The sequence below is a fragment of the Siphateles boraxobius genome, unplaced genomic scaffold (assembly GCF_051911475.1).
Source record: "Siphateles boraxobius isolate OS27281-9 unplaced genomic scaffold, OSU_SipBor_1 222, whole genome shotgun sequence".
NCBI classification, from domain to species: Eukaryota; Metazoa; Chordata; class Actinopteri; order Cypriniformes; family Leuciscidae; genus Siphateles; species Siphateles boraxobius.
In genome coordinates this window covers 385,745-403,224 of record NW_027508836.1, presented here as the reverse complement: position 1 = coordinate 403,224, position 17,480 = coordinate 385,745, and the positions used below count along the sequence as shown (strand labels likewise).

Here is a 17,480-nt window from a genome sequence, read left to right as displayed (position 1 = left end):
GTTTGCTTACAGAGCAAACAGGTCTGTGGATGATGCAGTCAACATGGGACTGCATTATATCCTGCAACATCTCGACAGACCAGGGACTTATGCAAGGATCCTCTTTGTGGACTTCAGTTCGCCCTTCAATACCATCATGCCTGGTCTTCTCACAGCCAAACTGACCCAGCTCTCCATACCATCCTCGATCTGTCAGTGGATCTCCAGCTTCCTGACGGACCGGCAGCAGCGAGTGAGACTGGGGAAACACACATCCAAGACACTCACAATCAGCACCGGAGCTCCCCAAGGGTGCGTTCTCTCCCCACTGCTCTTCTCCCTGTACACTAATGACTGCACTTCTAAAGACCCCACTGTCAAGCTCCTGAAATTTGCAGACGACACCACTGTCATCGGTCTCATCCGAAACGGTGACGAGTCTGCTTACAGACTGGAGGTTGAACAGCTGGCTGTCTGGTGCAGTTATAACAACCTTGAGCTGAACACGCTCAGAAAAAGTGGAGATGATCGTGGACTTCAGGAGGAACAGCCCAGCACTCCCCCCACTCACCATCATGAACAGCACTGTGGAAGCAGTGGAGTCATTCAGGTTCCTGGGCACTTCCATCTCTCAGGACCTGAAGTGGGACAATCACATTGACTCCACTGTGAGAAGGCCCAGCAGAGACTGTACTTCCTTCGCCAGCTGAGGAAGTTCAACCTGCCACAGGATCTGCTGATTCAGTTCTACTCAGCCGTTATTGAGTCTGTCTTGTGCGCTTCCATCACTGTCTGGTTTGGTTCAGCTACCAAATCAGACATCAGGAGACTACAACGGACAGTCCGGACTGCGGAGAGGATTATTGGTGCCCCCCTGCCAAACCTCCAGGACCTGTACTCTTCCAGAGTGAGGAAGAGAGCAGGTAAAATCATCACAGACTCCACTCACCCTGGACACCTCCTGTTTGAACTGTTACCGTCAAGACGGAGACTCAGATCACTGGCCACAAGAACATCTCGGCACAGGAACAGTTTCTTCCCACAGGCCATTTCCCTCCTGAACAGTTAACACTCCTCCCAAGGCATATGCCTGTAAGTGCAATACTCCCACTGTTTAGTGCAATATCCCACAACTCAGGTGATACTTATACCTCGATTTAGATTTATTTATTATAATATTCAAAACACTGTAAATATGTTCATAATCTGTAAATCTGGAAATGTCTATTCTGACTAAACCCAACTGTGATACTTTTTATTCTCATATATTTATATTTTTATTCTTTATTCTTATAATTTGTAGTATTATGTTTCATGTTTCTTGTTGTATTTGTATAGTCCACTGGAAGCCTCAGTACCAAAACAAATTCCTTGTCTGTGCAAGCACACTTGCCAATAAAGCTCTTTCTGATTCTGATTCTGATCATGTGACACTGAAGACTGGAGTAATGATGCTGAAAATTCAGCTGATTTACATTAGAATAATATTCACTGTTTTTACTGTATTTTTCGTGCAGCCTTGGTGAGCAGAAGTTCTAAAACATTAAAAAATCTTGATTATTCCAGTCTAAGCTTACCATATTTACAATAATACTAACTAAAATTATTACTTGCAAGTAAAGCTTCACATGATTTTGAACTGATGGTGTTTTCAGGAGAAAAGCCGTTCCTGTGTGACGTGGACAGTTGCGGTCGATCCTTCGCTGAATATTCCAGTCTGCGCAAACACATGCTCGTTCACTCCGGTACGTCACATGACTTTATGCGTTAACTTACTTTTGGTTGTGAATCACAGTATTATGTGTTTGTAATTGTAGTGTTGATGACTGAACAATTATCACTTTGATTCAGTTTTTCAATTCCAATCTGAACTGTTTTCATGCGGAAATAAATCAGATAGGCTGATAATTGTGCCGCAACTCACATAATGCACATAATAACTGAAGGAATGCACATAATAACTGAAGTAATGCACATAATAACTGAAGTAATGCACATAATAACTGAAGGAATGCACATAATAACTGAAGGAATGCACATAATAACTGAAGGAATGCACATAATAACTGAAGGAATGCACATAATAACTGAAGTAATGCACATAATAACTGAAGTAATGCACATAATAACTGAAGTAATGCACATAATAACTGAAGGAATGCACATAATAACTGAAGGAATGCACATAATAACTGAAGTAATGCACATAATAACTGAAGTAATGCACATAATAACTGAAGTAATGCACATAATAACTGAAGTAATGCACATAATAACTGAAGTAATGCACATAATAACTGAAGTAATGCACATAATAACTGAAGTAATGCACATAATAACTGAAGTAATGCACATAATAACTGAAGTAATGCACATAATAACTGAAGTAATGCACATAATAACTGAAGTAATGCACATAATAACATGATGATAACTCTGGTACTGATAACTCGTATGATAATAACTTATGATAACTGGTGTGATGATAATAACTGGTGTGATAACTCGTATGATAATAACGCGTATGATAACTGTTGAGATGATGATAACTCGTATGATAACTGTTGTGATAATAACTCGTATGGTAACTGGTGTGATGATAACTCGTATGATAACTCGTATGATAATAACTCGTATGATAATAACTGGTGTGATAATAACTTGTATGATAATAACTCGTATGGTAATAACTTGTATGATAATAACTCGTATGGTAACTGGTGTGATGAAAACTCGTATGATAACTGTTGTGATGATGATAACTGGTGTGATGATAACTCGTATGATAATAACTCGTATGATAATAACTCGTATAATACTAACTCGTATGATAATAACTCGTATGATAATAACTCGTATAATACTAACTCGTATAATAACTGGTGGAATGATAACTCGTATGATAACTGTTGTGATGATAACTCGTATGATAACTCGTATGATAATAACTCGAATGATAATAACTAGTGTTATAATAACTCGTATGATAACTCGTATGGTAACTGGTGTGATGATAACTCGTATGATAACTGTTGTGATGATAATAACTGGTGTGATAATAACGACTCGGTTACTAACGTAACCTCGGTTCCCTGAGAGAAGGGAACGAGTATTGCGTAAGTAGCTTACGCTATGGGAAAACTCCTTTTCTCGAGAATATTGAAGTCTTTATGTAAAACGCATTGCAGCTGCACAGCAGACAGCAATGAGCGAAGGAGCTCGGTCATTGGCTGTGCTGCGGCAACTTACTCGAACCGATGACGGGGCGACTCTGAATGCGCGACCAATGCTCGCGCGCGTCAGAGCCCGCCAAGATGGGCGTGGCCAAGAGCTATATATTGGGCGACCCGTCATGAGAGTTCTTTAGGTTAAAACGACTGAAGCGAACTAACCAAGCACAAGCACGGCAGCTTAGGCAATAATCGTTCCCTCCTCTCAGGGAACCGAGGTTACGTTAGTAACTGAGTCGTTCCCTTTCGAGAGGTCTCTCCTATTGCGTAAGTAGCTTACGCTATGGGAACACCATGCAAAACGCCGTGCGTGCTGAACTTCGCCTTATGATAGCCAGAGGCAGGTGCCTGAGCTGAAAAGCAAAGTTATCATCCAACTAGCCGGCAGAGGCGAGCTTTATATGTGGCAAAAAAGTAAAGAGCGGCTAGAAGGCGCTCAGTGTGACACAAGCACATACATAATCTAGATACGAACTCATAGTTCTACTAGCATCATGCTGATAGTACATTGGAATGCAATGTCGGGACCTGTAGGTTGTAAAACCTTATAAATGTGGCCGGTGAGGCACAGCCTGCCGCCGCACAAATATCCTCGATCGGTATCCCGCTCGACCACGCCCAGGAAGAAGCCACACTCTTGGTGGAGTGTGCTTTGACTCCCCAGGGGCATTGAAGTCCCTTGGCTTCATAAGCCAGCGCTATAGCCTCAACTATCCAGTGAGAGATTCTCTGCTTTGAAACGGCGGAATCCTTCGTACGGCCGCCAAAGCATACAAACAGTTGTTCTGTCTGTCTGAATAGGGCAGAACGCTCCAAATACACTCTGAGAGCCCTAACGGGGCAGAGTAGATTAGCGTCGTGTTCGTCTGCTGGGGACGATAGCGCAGTTAGGGAGATAACCTGTGCTCTGAAGGGAGTGGTGAGCACTTTAGGAATATACCCATGTTTCGGTCTAAGGACGACCCTGCAGTCGTTAGGTCCGAATTCCAAGCAGGCAGCGCTTGCCGAAAGCGCGTGCAGATCGCCCACTCTCTTGACCGAGGCGAGTGCCAGCAAGAGCGCAGTCTTGAGCGAGAGCTGCTTAAGGTGCACGGTTCGGAGTGGTTCGAACGGGGGCCATTTAAGAGCATCTAGGACAGTAGCTAGGTCCCGGATCGGCACTGAGGGGGGGCGTGAAGGGTTCATCCTCCTAGCGCCCCTTAGGAAACTAATAATTAGGTCGTTTCTTCCCAATGGACGTTCCATCACAGGGTCGTGTGACGCTGTGATGGCCGCCACATATACTTTGAGCGTGGAGGGGGCGCGGCCCGCCTCCAGAAGCCCTTGTAGAAAAGCGAGTACGTTCGTAATCTCGCATGTTTCAGGGTTCAGGCCCTCGGCGTTACACCAGTCACTGAACACTTTCCATTTCTGGGCATATATAAGCGTCTCGTGGAGGGCGCCCGCGCCTCAGCGATGGTTTTTAGCGCTCTGCTCGTGAGGTTCCTGGGAACCCGTTGAGGGGCCATGCATGAAGGGCCCACAGATCGGGGCGGGGATGAAATATCATCCCGCTGGCCTGACTGAGGAGGTCTGGCCTCAGTGGAATCGGCCGTGGTGCAGATTTTATTTGCATCTATTCTGGAAACCATGTTTGGTTCTTCCAGAGTGGGGCTATCAGGAGCACTGCGTTTTTCTCCTCTCTGACCCGACAGATGACCTGTGGCAGCATCGCGATCGGGGGAAAAGCATATAAGGGGCAGCTCGGCCAGCTCTGGGCGAGCGCGTCCTTGCTTTTCGTGAAGAAAAGAGAGCAGTGTGCATTCTCCTTGGAGGCGAAGAGGTTGACCTCCGCCTCGCCAAAGATTTTCCATAACCACTGAATCGTCAGCGGGTTGAGAGCCCATTCTCCTGGGAGAATCTTGTCTCTGGATAGCATGTCTGCCCCTTGGTTCAGCGCGCCTGGCACATGCGCTGCTCTCAGCGAGCGCAAGTTGTGCTGGGACCATAAGATGAGTCTCCTGGCCATTGAATGCATGGAGCTCTACCTGAGTCCACCCTGGCGATTTATGTACGACACTACCGTCATGTTGTCCGTTCGGACCAGGACGTGTTCGTTTTTTAGATGTGGAAGCAGGGCTCTGAGAGTCAAAGCGACCGCTTTCATCTCCAGACAGTTTATGTGTAGGCGCTTCTCCGGGTTTGACCAAAAGCCGGAGACATGCCTGCCCTCGTAAAGGGCCCCCCAACCTATTTTGGAGGCATCTGTTGTGATCATCTTTCTCGTTGTGTTCACACCCAGACTCACGCCTGACTGGTACCAGTCGGCGGCTTTCCAGTGCGTCAGGGCTTTTATACAGCCGTGGTTCGCTCTGATTAAAAGGTGGCCCGAACGCCACGCGTGAGCAGGGACGCGGCTCTTGAGCCAGCGTTGGAGAGGGCGCATATGCAACAATCCTAGCTGGAGTACGGCCGATGCTGAGGCCATGAGACCGAGCATCCTCTGAAACCGCTTGACGGGGGCGCGCCCGCCCGCCCGCCCTGAATGATGTTGCAAGGCGCAGGATGGTGAGCGCGCGCTCTGATGAGAGATGAGCTGTCATTTGCATCGAGTCTAGAACTATTCCCAGGAAAAGAAATCTTCTGGCTGGGAGATAGTATACTTTTTGCAAAATTGATTCTTACACCCAGGCATTCTAGATGGCTGATAATCCAAGATCTGTGTGTTATTAACTGACTCTCTGATACCCCTTTTCCACCAAGGCAGAGCTGGTGCTGGTTCGGAGCCAGAGCCTAGTTTCAATTCGGTTCTTTGGTTTTCCACACGCAAAGCACCAGCTCCGAACCAGGAAAAGTGGTTCTTAAGTAGCACCAAATCATTGCTGGTCTAGAACAGAGCCAAGTAAGAACCACTTGCGTCAGGGGCTGGGGGCGGGGTTACCGTGACCAACAAGACGAATAGAAACTTGTGACCGCCATTTTTAAATAGCAGCTAGTCGAGCTAATAGCAGCTCGATTATAAATATCCGTCTATGTAAGTTACGGCGAGCTGCACAAACGCGTTGGACTCCGATGTATTTTGTAAACCCATGAGCATCCATAGTATTGCAACGTCCGTTATTGTTGATGGCTTGTTCGAGATGCATCGGAGCGGCGCGGACCGATCGGAGCTGCGGGAGTGTTTGGAGAACATACGACTCCTTGTGCTTTTAGATCGCTATCGCAGTGCTTTGATGTCATGCGGAGATCGATCTGCGAGAAGCCGATGCATCTCGAACAAGCCTGGCGTACTGTTTGGCGCTACCGCACTAGCGTTGCTGGGCAACATGAGACGTATACAGTGACGTAAGATCTGGCTCTGTTGTGGCTCTCTAGCCGGTGGAAAGGCAAATCGGTTCTTATTAAGCTCGTCAGTCGAACCCACTCTGAACCAGCTTTGGCTCTGGCTCTGAACCAGCACCCGGTTCTTGTTGGTGGAAAAGGGGTATGATTGTGCTAGGACCAGTCAATCGTCAAGATAATTCAGTATTCGCACTCCCCTTCGTCTCAAGGGGGAAAGTGCTGCATCCATACATTTCGTGAATGTACGGGGAGCCAGGGACAGGCCGAACGGAAGTACTGTGTACTGGTACGACTGTCCCTCGAAAGCGAATCTCAGAAAAGGCCTGTGATGAGGCGCTATTGGAATGTGAAAGTAAGCATCTTTCAGATCCACTGAGAGAAACCAATCTCCTGGGCGTACTTGCGCGAGGATATGTTTGGTTGTTAACATTCTGCACGAGCGAATCATTAGTGCTTTGTTCAGGTGTCTGAGATCTAGGATGGGGCGGAGACCGCCATCCTTTTTCGGGACGAGAAAATAGCGGCTGTAAAAACCTGCCCCATAGAGGGGGAAACAGTTTCCACAGCGCCCTTTTCTATTAATTTGCGAACACTCCTTTCTCACTTTCGTCTCGACCACAGTCGTAAAACGTGGTGGTCTGCTAGCGAACTAGGGCGAGTATCCGTATATCTGGCTCGCAGGGCTATGTCAGTCGCGCAGTGTAGGTCCTTGAAGGCTTCGGGTTCGGGGCCAGACTCGTCCAGGGAGCGGAGAAGCTTGGCTTGGAACTAGTGGTCGACCGATATGGGTTTTTTGATTGCCGATGCCAATATGTTAGAGAGCAGGGTGGGCGATGGCCGATATAAAGCCGATATTTATATATCAAACATATATATATATATATATATATATATATATACACACACACACACACACACATATATATATTATATATATATATGTATACACACACTTTATATTGATATAAATCAATATTTAATAAATTAGATACATTTAATAAATATTTAAAATAAATATGCTTAGGCCCTATACTTTAGATGGCAACTTCTTGAATCTGCAATCCTATTATAGTATTTTTCACAAATAAAGTAATTGTTTAAAAATATATGAATATGTGAATAAAAAGGAAGTAAACACAGTAACAGGGCACTCAGTAATCTGGTAATTTCATGCGCACTGATAATCATAATTTTGTTACTTTGACTTTTGACAAGGTAACGCTAATTTTACATACAGCACACAGTGAAAATGACATGAATATGACACAGTGGGCAACTGGATATAGCACAGCATATTTTAAAATGAAGGATTTAAAGTTTTTCGATCACGTCTCCTGTGAAGCTGATCTTCTGTTCGCATTTACTCACTTCGCACGGACCGTCACTCGCAGGAACACGTTTATGCAGGCTACAAATGCACACTTCACAAGATATCACAGCTGGATTCGATTAAATCTGCAAGGTTTGTGAAATTAAATGTTTATTAGATATTCAGAGATTTGTTTAAATCATGTAGATGCGCATTTGCTGAATGTTGACAGTAAATGAGATATATTATATTTTATCGGCGTGGTTTAATATTTTAGCCTGATTTTTTGCCTTTTCGGTTACAAATAATATAAAAGCAAACACATTACTTTTTTGCATACCATTTACTTTCTTTGATTACAAGTTCTGTAGCCACCGGTTCTGTCTAACAAAGTATTAGAAATGACTGACAGAGAGACGGAGAATGTGAGTGAGCGCTGTGTGATCAGATTCAGGCGCTGTCATTCTCATTTCAGGTGCTAGTGTTCTCAGCGCCGCCCGTCAAAATAAAAGTCTGCAGCGCCGTCAAAATAAAAGTCCCGCATCCAACACATCGGCCAATCAAAAAAACGTATCGGCCGATGCCGATATTTGAAAAAAGCCAAATATCGGCCGATATATCGGCCGTGGTGATATATCGGTCGACCACTACTTGGAACACTTGAAGTACAGCCATTGAGTGAAGCACTGACGCAGCTTGGCCAGCGGCGGCGTAGGCGCGACCAGCGAGAGCCGAAGTAGTGCGGCAGGGCTCCGAGGGGTGGTGGAGGGCGGGCAGAGATGATTGGCCACGGCCTCCTCGAGGGGCGGCGTTCCCTCGTAGCCTCTTTCCTTCGCGCCGTCCACAGAGGAGAGCGAACGAAGAAAAAGAAGGCTTCATGAGTTCATGAGACTTGGTGAGTTCGTTGTGAACTTCCGGGAAGAAAGGAGAAGGCCTTTGCCGAGGGGCCTGCTGGCGCCCCTGCAGAAACCACTCGTCCAGTCGGCTTCGGGTTGAATAAACTGAATAAACTGAACCGGCGGTGGGGAGGACACGAGCGGCGGTGAAGCACGCGGAAACTGGCTCGGCGTGATGTCACTGAGCTCAGGTTCAGGAAGCCTCTGTGAGCGGCGCTTTTTCTTAACACGCGGCTCAAACAGAGGGGTGTCGGCGATGGGCTCGCTCGCGGCGAAAGCGGCGAAGCGAGCCCGCAGTGCGGAGAGACCCAAGTCGTCACATTCCGGGCATCCGCCCTTGGTCAAAGCAGCTTCTGCGTGGTCCCGGCCCAGGCAGCGAGCGCAGATGATGTGACGATCCCCGTCCGGGAGAAGGTCTCTGCACGACGCGCAGGAAGGCATTTGGAACAACGCCTCAGAAAATTGCTCTTTTACAAATGTCGCGGGGCGAACAGATGTAAATACTTGCGTGTTGCGTGTAGCGCGCCGGATGGCTCAGTAGGATGGCGTTCGAAGGCGGCTGAAGATGCCGACGTCCTCGTAGCAATCCCGCTGGTATGCTTTTCCACGGCGGCGAAGGCTTTCAATAATCCGGAGGATCCAGCGAAGAAGGTGTTCGCTGAAGGAGATTAAATCTAAAGAACTCTCATGACGGGGCGCCCAATATATAGCTCTTGGCCACGCCCATCTTGGCGGGCTCTGACGCGCGCGAGCATTGGTCGCGCATTCAGAGTCGCCCCGTCATCGGTTCGAGCAAGTTGCTGCAGCACAGCCAATGACCGAGCTCCTTCGCTCATTGCTGTCTGCTGTGCAGCCGCAATGCGTTTTACTTAAAGACTTTAATATTCTCGAGAAAAGGAGTTTTCCCATAGCGTAAGCTACTTACGCAATAGGAGAGACCTCTCGAAAGGGAACTCGTATGATAATAACTCGTATGATAACTGTTGTGATGATAATAACTCGTATGATAACTGTTGTGATGATAATAACTCGTATGATAATAACTCATATGGTAACAGGTGTGATAACTCGTAGTATGATAACTGGTATGATAATAACTCGTATGATAATAACTCGTATGATAATAACTCGTATGATAATTATGCGTATGGTTACTGGTGTGATGATAATAACTCGTATGATAATTATGCGTATGGTTACTGGTGTGATGATAATAACTCGTATGATAATAACGCGTATGATAACTGTGATGATAATAACTGGTATGATGATAATAACTGGTGTGATGATGCGTCTGCACAGGAGAGAAGCCTCACGTCTGCTCGATCTGTGGGAAGACGTTCTCTCAGAGCGGCAGCAGGAACGTCCACATGAAGAAGAGACACAGCAGAGACACCGGTAACAGATCATAACCATAATCACCATCATAACCATCATAATGCACGTGTGACGTCTGCTCGTATATGCACACACTACCAGTCCGAAGTTCTGGATCGGTGAGATTTTTACTGTTTTAAAAGAGTCTCTTCTGCTTACCAAAGCTGCATTTATATGATTAAAAATACAGTAATATTGAGAAATATTATTATAATGTAAATCATCTGTTTTCTATGTGAATATATAGTAAAGTGTAATTTATTCCTGTGATCAAAGCTGAATTTTCAGCATCATTACTCCAGTCTTCAGTGTCACATGATCCTTCAGAAATCACTATAATATGATGATTTGATGCTCAAGAAACATTTATGATTGTTATCAATGTTGAAAACAGTTATTTACATTTTTATTTCAGGATTCTTTAAAGAAATAGAAAGTTGAATAGAAGCTTTTGTAACATTAAACATTACCGTTTAGTTTGGGGTCTTTGGGGTTAAGAATTTATATTTTATTTTTGGGGGGAAATAAAATCAATATTAAATAGATAAATAAATTTATTTTAGATAAATAAATAGATAAATATTCATCAATGATTAATTAAACTGATCAAGTTACAGTAAAGACATTTATAATGTTACAAAAATATTATATTTCAAATAAATGCTGTTCTTTTGAAAAAACTGTTTTCAACATTAATAATAATTTCTGATTTCTGAAGGATCATGTGACACTGGACTGGAAGTAGAAGACTGCAGTAATGATGCTGAAAATTCAGCTTTGATCACAGGAATAAATTACACTTTATATTAAAATAGAAAAGTTATTTTAAATTTTAATTATATTTAACAATATTTGTTCTTTTTTTGTTGGTGTTTTTAATCAAATAAATACAGGTTTGGTGAGCAGAAGAGACTCTTTTAAAAACAGTAAAAATCGCGTGCGTGCGTGCGTGCGTGCGTGCGTGCGTGCGTGCGTGTGTGTTCGCGTGTGTGCGTGTGTGTGTGTGTGTGTGTGTGTGTGTGAGAGATAGTGTCAGTGTGTTGTGACGAGCTCATGTCAGCTTGAGGGGGCGTGTCTCTGTGTGATTGACAGGTGAGGCGCTCACTCACAGCAGTTTGCTGGAGGCTGATGGAGGCAGTGAGTCGATGGTGAACATGAATCTGCATCACGCCATGTTAAGAACACACGGTACACTCCACACCACATAACGCTGCTTCTACATGCACTAATGACATTTCTCTAAATGTCACAACCATTTAACAAACAAGTATTCATTACTTCAATGAGCTCAATCTTTCTGCATTAAATGTTATTTTGTATAATGTACATTTCTGAATTACATAACTTAGACAGTTTCCTCTGATAATAATCACTGTAAATTGTAATATTGACTCATGAATTTTCTGTAAAGCTGCTGTGAAACGTTGTGTATTGTGAAAAGCACTTTACAAATAAATGTGAATTGAATTCTGTTCTGGCTTCAGATTCGGCGGATGCGGTTCTGACTCCGCCTCCTGACCTGGTCACCATGACGACAGCACACGCCTACAGCGATGATGTGGTGGCGCTGTTGTAGTCCTTGTTTTTGTAAATAAACTATTTTAGGAAACTCATCGTTGTCAATCTCATGTGGTTATCAATTTTGTGGCATTGTTTTGTCAATAGAAAGATTTCCAAAAGCGTTCCCTTGAATATGAAATCTAAAATCTTAAAGAAACCAATAAAGAATGGGAGCGTCTCTAAATGAGAGAAGGAAAAAAACTGACCATAAAGAAATCTTTTATGATACTACATCTGTCGTATGAAGAAATGCCTGTAGGTCCCTGTATAACACTTTACATATTCTTAAATTCTTATTATTAAACTGAACTTCTCTGACAAAAAATAAAAAATAAATTTGTTGTCAGAAAAGTACATATTCTTAAATAATTCGATTTTGAGTTTGCGTTCAGTTAAAACATCTGTTACTATTTATTAGAATTAGGGGCCAAGCCTGAAGGTGCGGGCACCTATTGTAATTGTTCCGGTTCTTATTATTAGGGGCTTATAACTTCTGGATGATTTGTCCAAAAATCATAAAAGTGGTCTCGTTAGACTCAGGGCGTCACGACGAGTCGAGCGATATCCAATTTTCCCAGATCGGCCATTTTGAATTATGTGCTAAAATGCTGTATTTTCTGAACACATGAACGAATTGTTACGAAACTTGGTATGGGTCATCAGTACGATGCCCTGAAGGAGCCCAAGAAGTTTCGAAACAGCGCCACCTAGTGGTAAAATTTATTTTTCAAATGCTTATTACTCTGGGTGTGGTTGACGTATTTTCACGGGAGTCATCTCGTTGGGTTCCTGAATCCTTGCCGAGTCCACAGATACCAAACATGCTAGGTTTCGTCTCACGGTTGTGTAGCGTTGTGATTTAGCGCTTAAAAACATTTGCCGATATCTTCGAAACCGTTAGTCCGATCGAGACGAAACCACCGTCAGAAGTTTGGAGCCATAGGTCGTTAAATAAACATCAATGCCCAAATGTCAAAATATTGTCAAAATAAGTAAGGGGTAGTAAAATTCAATCAAAGTCACGTGTCAGTCATTTTTGACGTTTTTTCATATAAATGTCTATAACTCCGAAGTGAATTGAGATATTTTCACCAGATTTGGCACACACGTGTGGGCTCATTCCGAGGGCACATGAAACAAATTGTGAGATTTTGCCTCTTGGTGGCGCTATAATGGAACAAAACATGTAATTCCCATTGACTTCAATACAGTTTTGTGATGTAAAATGCTATACTTAACACATGCATGGCTGTAACATTATGAAACTCAGAATTTGCCACCAGCACCATCTCCTGAAGGTACTCAAAAGATTTTATCTCTGCAATGCCTTCACATTTTGACACCAAACTTTGTATGTGTCATTGTCACCTCACTCTGACCACATCAAATTGATTTGTCGAAAGTGATAAACCATTAAATCATCTTAAAAATTACTGTATATATGAATTTTCAGCCATTTTGCCAAAATTCTCTTAAAATGTCTTTAATTGCTCCTTGCTGTAGTTGGTCTGCCACTCCCACCCATGATGGCATCTGTCGCCGCTTCTTGCGCTTGGCCCCGGTAATGGCTGCTTGCAGATATATATATTTTTTGTTGTTGTTGTTGTTCCAAGTTTCCACTATTGCATCACATGTTGTACAGTTTCTACACAACATTTTATAAATGAGGCCCAGTAGTGTTGTGTAGTAAAAATGATACACGATGGATGTGACGTTCAGTGGCCAAGTTTCAGTTGTTTATGGTTTATATACAGTCATGAGATACAGGTCAAAAGATTTCTTAATACTGTTTATTACTATTACCTAACCAGTTTCTGTTTAGAATATGTTTGTATTTAAAGTGTTAAAGATAAAAATATACATCGTGACTAATAGAACAAACATTCATAAGCACATGTTGTTACAATTTTTAATTGAAAAAACAAACCAGAAAGAAATGCTCAGACATTAAAGCCAGACTGATGCAAACATCACAGCATTAGCTTTGTATGTAAACAATGAATTTACAGAAAACTCCTCGGAGCCGTCAGCGCTTCTGTATCGCCAGATGTTTTCTGATCTCAGTCACACATGAACCTTCATGAAGATTAACACGAGCTCCACGCGATCACACGCATCCGCTTGTTTCTCAATCACGTTCAGATCTGATGAGGAGTTATTCTGCATAAAGAAAGAAACCGAAGCCTATTTTAACACCATTAACACCACTTTCTTTTGACTCTCGGTGAAACGTTTTCGTGAGATTCACCCTGATGATGGATGAAAACAGTGAGAAACCTTTGTGGTTAAACTGGTTCATGGATGGTTTTTAATGAATCCTGATCTTCTGGAAGTGGTTTATGGATGGTTTTTAATGAATCCTGATCTTCTGGAAGTGGTTTATGGATGGTTTTTAATGAATCCTGAACTTCTGGAAGTGGTTTATGGATGGTTTTTAATGAATCCTGATCTTCTGGAAGTGGTTGATGGATGGTTTTTAATGAATCCTGATCTTCTGGAAGTGGTTTATGGATGGTTTTTAATGAATCCTGAACTTCTAGAAGTGGTTTATGGATGGTTTTTAATGAATCCTGAACTTCTGGAAGTGGTTTATGGATGGTTTTTAATGAATCCTGAACTTCTGGAAGTGGTTTATGGATGGTTTTTAATGAATCCTGAACTTCTGGAAGTGGTTTATGGATGGTTTTTAATGAATCCTGATCTTCTGGAAGTGGTTTATGGATGGTTTATAATGAATCCTGAACTTCTGGAAGTGGTTTATGGATGGTTTTTAATGACTCCTGATCTTCAGGAAGTGGTTTATGGATGGTTTTTAATGAATCCTGATCTTCTGGAAGTGGTTTATGGATGGTTTTTAATGAATCCCGATCTTCTGGAAGTGGTTGATGGATGGTTTAATGAATCCTGAACTTCTGGAAGTGGTTTATTGATGGTTTTTAATGAATCCTGATCTTCTGGAAGTGGTTGATGGATGGTTTAATGAATCCTGAACTTCTGGAAGTGGTTGATGGATGGTTTTTAATGAATCCTGAACTTCTGGAAGTGGTTTATGGATGGTTTTTAATGAATCCTGAACTTCTGGAAGTGGTTTATGGATGGTTTTTAATGAATCCTGAACTTCTGGAAGTGGTTGATGGATGGTTTTTAATGAATCCTGATCTTCTGGAAGTGGTTTATGGATGGTTTATAATGAATCCTGAACTTCTGGAAGTGGTTTATGGATGGTTTTTAATGAATACTGAACTTCTGGAAGTGGTTTATGGATGGTTTTTAATGAATCCTGAACTTCTGGAAGTGGTTTATGGATGGTTTTTAATGAATCCTGAACTTCTAGAAGTGGTTGATGGATGGTTTTTAATGAATCCTGATCTTCTGGAAGTGGTTTATGGATGGTTTTTAATGAATCCTGATCTTCTGGAAGTGGTTTATGGATGGTTTTTAATGAATCCTGATCTTCTGGAAGTGGTTTATGGATGGTTTTTAATGAATCCTGAACTTCTGGAAGTGGTTTATGGATGGTTTTTAATGAATCCTGATCTTCTGGAAGTGGTTTATGGATGGTTTTTAATGAATCCTGAACTTCTGGAAGTGGTTTATGGATGGTTTTTAATGAATCCTGAACTTCTAGAAGTGGTTGATGGATGGTTTTTAATGAATCCTGATCTTCTGGAAGTGGTTTATGGATGGTTTTTAATGAATCCTGATCTTCTGGAAGTGGTTTATGGATGGTTTTTAATGAATCCTGATCTTCTGGAAGTGGTTTATGGATGGTTTTTAATGAATCCTGATCTTCTGGAAGTGGTTTATGGATGGTTTTTAATGAATCCTGAACTTCTGTAAGTGGTTTATGGATGGTTTATAATGAATCCTGAACTTCTGGAAGTGGTTTATGGATGGTTTTTAATGACTCCTGATCTTCAGGAAGTGGTTTATGGATGGTTTTTAATGAATCCTGATCTTCTGGAAGTGGTTTATGGATGGTTTTTAATGAATCCCGATCTTCTGGAAGTGGTTGATGGATGGTTTAATGAATCCTGAACTTCTGGAAGTGGTTTATTGATGGTTTTTAATGAATCCTGATCTTCTGGAAGTGGTTGATGGATGGTTTAATGAATCCTGAACTTCTGGAAGTGGTTGATGGATGGTTTTTAATGAATCCTGAACTTCTGGAAGTGGTTTATGGATGGTTTTTAATGAATCCTGAACTTCTGGAAGTGGTTGATGGATGGTTTTTAATGAATCCTGATCTTCTGGAAGTGGTTTATGGATGGTTTTTAATGAATCCTGATCTTCTGGAAGTGGTTTATGGATGGTTTATAATGAATCCTGAACTTCTGGAAGTGGTTTATGGATGGTTTTTAATGAATCCTGAACTTCTGGAAGTGGTTTATGGATGGTTTTTAATGAATCCTGAACTTCTGGAAGTGGTTTATGGATGGTTTTTAATGAATCCTGAACTTCTAGAAGTAGTTGATGGATGGTTTTTAATGAATCCTGATCTTCTGGAAGTGGTTTATGGATGGTTTTTAATGAATCCTGATCTTCTGGAAGTGGTTTATGGATGGTTTTTAATGAATCCTGATCTTCTGGAAGTGGTTTATGGATGGTTTTTAATGAATCCTGATCTTCTGGAAGTGGTTTATGGATGGTTTTTAATGAATCCTGATCTTCTGGAAGTGGTTTATGGATGTTTTTTAATGAATCCTGAACTTCTGGAAGTGGTTTATGGATGGTTTTTAATGACTCCTGATCTTCAGGAAGTGGTTTATGGATGGTTTTTAATGACTCCTGATCTTCAGGAAGTGGTTTATGGATGGTTTTTAATGAATCCTGAACTTCTGGAAGTGGTTTATGGATGGTTTTTAATGACTCCTGATCTTCTGGAAGTGGTTTATGGATGGTTTTTAATGAATCCTGATCTTCTGGAAGTGGTTTATGGATGGTTTTTAATGAATCCTGAACTTCTGGAAGTGGTTTATGGATGGTTTTTAATGAATCCTGAACTTCTGGAAGTGGTTTATGGATGGTTTTTAATGAATCCTGAACTTCTGGAAGTGGTTTATGGATGGTTTTTAATGAATCCTGAACTTCTGGAAGTGGTTTATGGATGGTTTTTAATGAATCCTGATCTTCTGGAAGTGGTTGATGGATGGTTTAATGAATCCTGAACTTCTGGAAGTGGTTTATTGATGGTTTTTAATGAATCCTGATCTTCTGGAAGTGGTTTATGGATGGTTTTTAATGAATCCTGATCTTCTGGAAGTGGTTGATGGATGGTTTAATGAATCCTGAACTTCTGGAAGTGGTTGATGGATGGTTTAATGAATCCTGAACTTCTGGAAGTGGTTGATGGATGGTTTTTAATGAATCCTGATCTTCTGGAAGTGGTTGATGGATGGTTTTTAATGAATCCTGATCTTCTGGAAGTGGTTGATGGATGGTTTAATGAATCCTGATCTTCTGTAAGTGGTTTATGGATGTTTTTTAATGAATCCTGAACTTCTGGAAGTGGTTTATGGATGGTTTTTAATGAATCCTGAAGTTCTGGAAGTGGTTTATGGATGGTTTAATGAATCCTGAACTTCTGGAAGTGGTTGATGGATGGTTTTTAATGAATCCTGATCTTCTGGAAGTGGTTTATGGATGGTTTTTAATGAATCCTGAACTTCTGGAAGTGGTTGATGGATGGTTTAATGAATCCTGAACTTCTGGAAGTGGTTGATGGTGGCACCCAAAGCCCAGCTGGTTTCCACGTTCCTCAACTTCTTGGTTAGCTGTGCAAACACAAGCATTGGGATTAACCATCTA

General features: G+C 42.2%; 2 protein-coding genes across 5 annotated transcripts in view; one reads left to right on the top strand and one right to left on the bottom strand.

Annotated features, from left to right (window-relative positions):
* znf410 (zinc finger protein 410) overlaps positions 1–11,725 on the top strand; it is a 30,591-nt gene extending 18,866 nt beyond the window's left edge. For both annotated transcript variants that reach the window (XM_077240227.1, XM_077240226.1), the window contains exons 9-12: positions 1,635–1,724; positions 10,038–10,133; positions 11,205–11,300; positions 11,597–11,725. In XM_077240227.1, coding sequence (XP_077096342.1) covers positions 1,635–1,724; positions 10,038–10,133; positions 11,205–11,300; positions 11,597–11,688 — 374 coding nt within the window. In that variant the 3' untranslated portion in view covers positions 11,689–11,725. The remainder of the gene's footprint in view (positions 1–1,634; positions 1,725–10,037; positions 10,134–11,204; positions 11,301–11,596) is intronic.
* Positions 11,726–13,448: 1,723 nt separating this feature from the next.
* entpd5b (ectonucleoside triphosphate diphosphohydrolase 5b) overlaps positions 13,449–17,480 on the bottom strand; it is a 54,613-nt gene continuing 50,581 nt past the window's right edge. For all 3 annotated transcript variants that reach the window (XM_077240228.1, XM_077240230.1, XM_077240229.1), the window contains one exon: positions 13,449–17,446. In XM_077240228.1, the coding sequence (XP_077096343.1) occupies positions 17,363–17,446 (84 nt within the window). In that variant the 3' untranslated portion in view covers positions 13,449–17,362. The remainder of the gene's footprint in view (positions 17,447–17,480) is intronic.